Genomic DNA, 3,837 nt, shown 5'->3' with positions numbered 1-3,837 from the left:
ATGAAAGAGAGAGAGAGAAAGTTATACTGAATAGAGGAAGAAAACAAAGTGTTATTAGGAGGAAAAAAACTGGGTGTATGGGGCATTGAATGAAAAATAAAGTTTTGATTTAGTAATGAAAACTGTACAATTTTCCTAAAATTAAATTAATTAATGTGGGGGGTAAAATGAAGCTCTGTGGTCATCGCTTTTCTTTATTTAGCTTCACACACATCAACAACAACAAGCGAGAGGGGAGATCACAGCAGAGACAGAGGTCAGAGGTCACGGACAGTGTCACACTAACAGGGCTGAGGACGGACAGAAGACAGACAAGCACATGTTCACTCTCATACCTGCCCACTTTCTCTTTCCTTTCAGTATTTCACTTCACTTTCATCCTTTCTTACCACTCGCTGTCTCGCTTTCTTCGGCTGAACCTCAAATAAATGTCCAGGTCACATTTCACTCACATCTGACTTTATTTTGCTTAAAGTAAATGGAACTTCTTCGGTAAGATTTAAGATTGGTTTTGCATTGTGATGACCTTTTTGGGTTTTGGGGGGAAAAGCCTTTCCCCCCAAATCTTAATGTTATATTATTTGTAGTATTTTTGCACAGTGGCAATATTTGATCTAAATATCTGAATTGAATTTATGAAAAAAAAAAAATAATTTAGTGATTTTTTTTTTTACTGTATTACAGTCATACTTGACCAAATTTTTAAGCATTGTAATGGATCTGAACAAGTTTTTTTTTTATAATATGAAACCCAGAATTAATGTTCTTTATGGTATTTTTCCATGATTTGAGTATTTGTTCTAAATATCTGTCTTTAATGCTTAAATAAACATAAAATGTAGTCATTTTACTGTATTACAGTAAATTACAGTCTGAACATTTTTCTTTCAATTTTTTTTTTATTATGTAATGCAAAATTTATGTTATATTATTTGTAGTATTTATGGCAGTATTTGTTCTAAATATTAGACTTTGATTAATGCTTAAACAAAATGTAATATTGTTTTACTATATTACAGTAAATTACAGTCTTAACCCTTTGATTTCATTTTTTAAATTCGTAATGCAAAATTAATATTATATTATGTGGCATTTTGCACAATGATTCATTTATGCTTAATTAAAAAAAAAAAAGTATTTATTTTTACTGTATTACAGTAAGTCCAGTGTCTCAGTATTGTAATGAATCTGAGCATTTTGCTTTCAAGTTAAAAACTGTATAATAATCATTTTAATTAAGAATATTTAAAAAAGTGTCACAATGCAAAAAAAACTGTAAAGCTATATTTTCTTTAAGCAAAAATATTTTGTAATATTTTATCAAATTTTGTTAAAAACAAATAACTTTATTTATTTAAATTAATTAATAAAATATGACCTGAAAATTTTTTTGTACAAGTTTTGTGAGATTCAGCCCTCCTTCCTTCCTTTCCTCATTTCTTTCTCTTTTTCAAACATCAGTTTCCGTCATGTTTTCCAGACAGTGTTCGGCGTCGCTTGGCTTCACCTGCGCTGAACTCTCCTCCTGTTCTTCACCTGTGTGTCTCCGTGTGTCCCGTCTCTCTTGCTCTCTCTCTCCGTCCTCAGGCTCAGTTTTGAGGCGGATGACTCTGGCGAGGGCGGCCGCGGGTTCACTCGGAGAGTTTCTGAAGCTGCGGCTGCGTATGACTCCAGCAGGGGGCGACGTGATCTCCGCAGACGCTCCCTCTTCCTCCTCCTCCTCCTCCTCCTCCTCCTCTAGATGGGTGCTGGGGTTCCTCAGCTGCTCGATGGACTGAGACAGAACCTACAGAACAAACACCAGAGAGAACGAGAGAAAAGTAAAGCGTTTTATAGTTTGTATCATCACTCAAGCTCCATGGAATGAGTAGCTCAGTGCTTTAAATACACATATGACTTTATTAATTAATTTATTTATTAGATTTTCTGACTTTTTAAAACCTAATTGGTTGGTTTGTTTGGTTCATATGGAGAAAATTATTTGGAAAAGTAATTGTTATTCCAGCATTAACTGCATTAATAAATGTCAATATGAATTAAAAGTGACACATTAACGTGATCCTACGGAATTTATAATAATAACAACAACAACAATAATAATAATATTAATCACACACACACAAACATATATATATGAATAATTAATATTAATCATATTTTTTAAATTTTATTTTAATGCTGCTATTACTGTAATTCTACTTTTGTCATTTATTTATAAAGTTTGTTAAATTTACTTAATTACATTTTTTTTTCTAAATATCTGCCTTTAATTTATGCTTAAAAAACAAATTCATTCATTTTTCACTGTATTACTGTAAGTGTCTCCCAACTTCTCAGTATCACAATGGATCTAAATATTATTTAATTAATTATTTTAAATATTAATAATTATTATATTATTTATATAATTATAATTATGTTATTTAGAATCATTTTAATGGAAGGTTAAAATATAATTATCACAATGCAAAAAAGTCTTAAAACTATATTATTTTTTAAGAAAAACTAACATTTATTAATGAATGAATGAACGAACGAACGAATTAACATATGGGCATATTTTAGACAAGTAATTCTGTCAATTATTTAAAGTTTGTTAAACTTATTTTATTTTTACATTTATTTATAATTTTATATAGACCTCAGGAAATGAAAAAGAGAGATGAAATGAATGAAAGAGAGAGAGAGAAAGTTATACTGAATAGAGGAAGAAAACAAAGTGTTATTAGGAGGAAAAAAACTGGGTGTATGGGGCATTGAATGAAAAATAAAATTTTGATTTAGTAATGAAAACTGTACAATTTTCCTAAATTAAATTAAATTAAATTGTAAAATTTCAAATATGTCTAAATGTTAAATGAGTTAAAAGCAGCCGCAGTAAAGCATCCTGCTGGGATTTACTCACTTCCTCTCCTTGTATTAAATCACTTCCTGTCTCAACGAGGCATCAGTCAGATCAGTTTACACCATAATTTAAGAGAAAAGAGCCCTTAAAAACTCCTATGAGGACCACAGATACACTGCAGGATACACACACACACACACACACACACAAGACTGTGAAATCTGGTGAAAACGCTGCAGTTCTGAAGCACTTCTGAAAGACACATTTATGTGCTTCAATCCATCGATCATCATGTCATCGCTCTGACACTCTCCTTCCCTGCGTCCAGTGTGAATTATACAAAAATACCCAGTCTTCATTTTTTAAAAGGAATTTCTATTTGTACATTTCAGACACAGTCGTTGGCTCACGCGACCTAAATTGTATTTAGTCGCTCTTAGGAAACTCTCAGGAAACTCTCCTAAAAACATTAGAAACAAAACACTAGTTTTTTTTATGGTATATTTCAGATATGTACTGTAAATCTATAACACAATGATAAATCATGACGGTCCTTTTGTTTTGATGCCATACAGTCCATTAAAGGGGTCATATGATGCTGCTAAAAAGAACATTATTTTGTGTATTTGGTGTAATGAAATGTGTTTATGCGGTTTAAAGTTAAAAAAACACATTATTTTCCACATACTGTACATTATTGTTTCTCCTCTATGCCCCGCCTTTCTGAAACGCGTCGATTTTTACAAAGCTCATCGGTCTGAAAAAGCGAGGTGTGCTCTGATTGGCCAGCTATCCAGTGCGTTGTGATTGGCCGAATACCTCAAGCGGGAGACGGAAATGTTACGCCCCTTACATACTGTTGATGCCGTGTCCGGCCGGAGCGACGAGACAAAAACATGAAAACCCATTACAAACGAGGCATTCGTTGCATCCAGTAGGGACATAATTATGGATTATAATGACTTATACTGTATTTTTACGCGTTGCGTTGC

The 3,837-nt window shown here is 32.4% G+C and overlaps 1 protein-coding gene across 1 annotated transcript in view; it reads right to left on the bottom strand.

Annotated features, from left to right (window-relative positions):
* Positions 1–1,413: 1,413 nt before the first annotated feature.
* LOC107755941 (histone deacetylase 9-B-like) overlaps positions 1,414–3,837 on the bottom strand; it is a 32,989-nt gene continuing 30,565 nt past the window's right edge. Inside the window, exon 12 of the mRNA XM_016572904.1 lies at positions 1,414–1,786. Coding sequence (XP_016428390.1) covers positions 1,451–1,786 — 336 coding nt within the window. The 3' untranslated portion in view covers positions 1,414–1,450. The remainder of the gene's footprint in view (positions 1,787–3,837) is intronic.

The sequence above is a fragment of the Sinocyclocheilus rhinocerous genome, unplaced genomic scaffold (assembly GCF_001515625.1).
Source record: "Sinocyclocheilus rhinocerous isolate Xijiao unplaced genomic scaffold, SAMN03320098_v1.1 scaffold1463, whole genome shotgun sequence".
In the NCBI taxonomy this organism is placed as follows: Eukaryota; Metazoa; Chordata; class Actinopteri; order Cypriniformes; family Cyprinidae; genus Sinocyclocheilus; species Sinocyclocheilus rhinocerous.
Note: the sequence above shows the minus strand (reverse complement) of the source record. Positions and strands in the feature narration are given on the sequence as shown.